This window comes from Galeopterus variegatus, unplaced genomic scaffold (assembly GCF_000696425.1).
Source record: "Galeopterus variegatus unplaced genomic scaffold, G_variegatus-3.0.2 Scaffold1947, whole genome shotgun sequence".
NCBI classification, from domain to species: Eukaryota; Metazoa; Chordata; class Mammalia; order Dermoptera; family Cynocephalidae; genus Galeopterus; species Galeopterus variegatus.
The window spans coordinates 20,197-20,870 of NW_007728058.1; the positions used below are offsets into that span (position 1 = coordinate 20,197).

The 674-nt window shown below is 49.9% G+C and overlaps 1 protein-coding gene across 1 annotated transcript in view; it reads left to right on the forward strand.

Moving 5' to 3' along the window:
- The first annotated feature begins 229 nt into the window (after positions 1-229).
- The window catches only part of MED12L (mediator complex subunit 12-like), a 287,707-nt gene continuing 287,262 nt past the window's right edge, over positions 230-674 (forward strand). The window contains exon 1 of the mRNA XM_008579724.1: positions 230-281. Within this exon, the coding sequence (XP_008577946.1) occupies positions 230-281 (52 nt within the window). The remainder of the gene's footprint in view (positions 282-674) is intronic.

Here is a 674-nt window from a genome sequence, read left to right on the forward strand (position 1 = left end):
CAGTATTCTGATCCTGTGACCCCTAATATTGTGATAGAGGATGGAGTTGTTGGTCCTGTATATTCAGGAAGGGTAGAGTAAATGGCTCCTGTATCAATGACAAAAGAGATTGGCTTACCCGCTGTGAGGCGAGTTACCCTGGGCTCACATGTGGTGATCTCTGTGGGGGCCTGGGGCCCTGGGCATCATCAGTCCTCCTCCTGGGCAAAGCTGAGAAGTTCCAGTAGAGATGGCCGTGAAGCCAAAGGCTGTAGGTTGGGTACTGGGCCACTCCTTCTCTGGTGAGTGGCACAGTCAATCCTGCCGTGACCTTGCCATTTGCAGTGAGGACAGGTTATGACAGGCCCAGGCTGAGTGGCCCGGTTGACCACATTTGAAGCAATTCTCGGGTGGCTTGCCCTTAGAGGCAGCCGGCTTTGTAATATGTGAGCCATGGATGGCATTAGCCAGGAGCTGGTATTTGGCCTGATCTCTTTTATAGTTTTTTTTGAATATCAGGGGCTGATTGGGTAATGGAATGAGAGTGTAAGAGGGGCATGCCTGCAGGGGAGTTTGGGTCTATATGTGTGTATCTATGTAAAGCCTGAGAGAGGCGGGTTAGGAACTTGTTGGGATTTTCAGTGGATCTCTGTGTGATTTCTCTAAGCTTGTCATAATTGACTGACTTGTGAGTA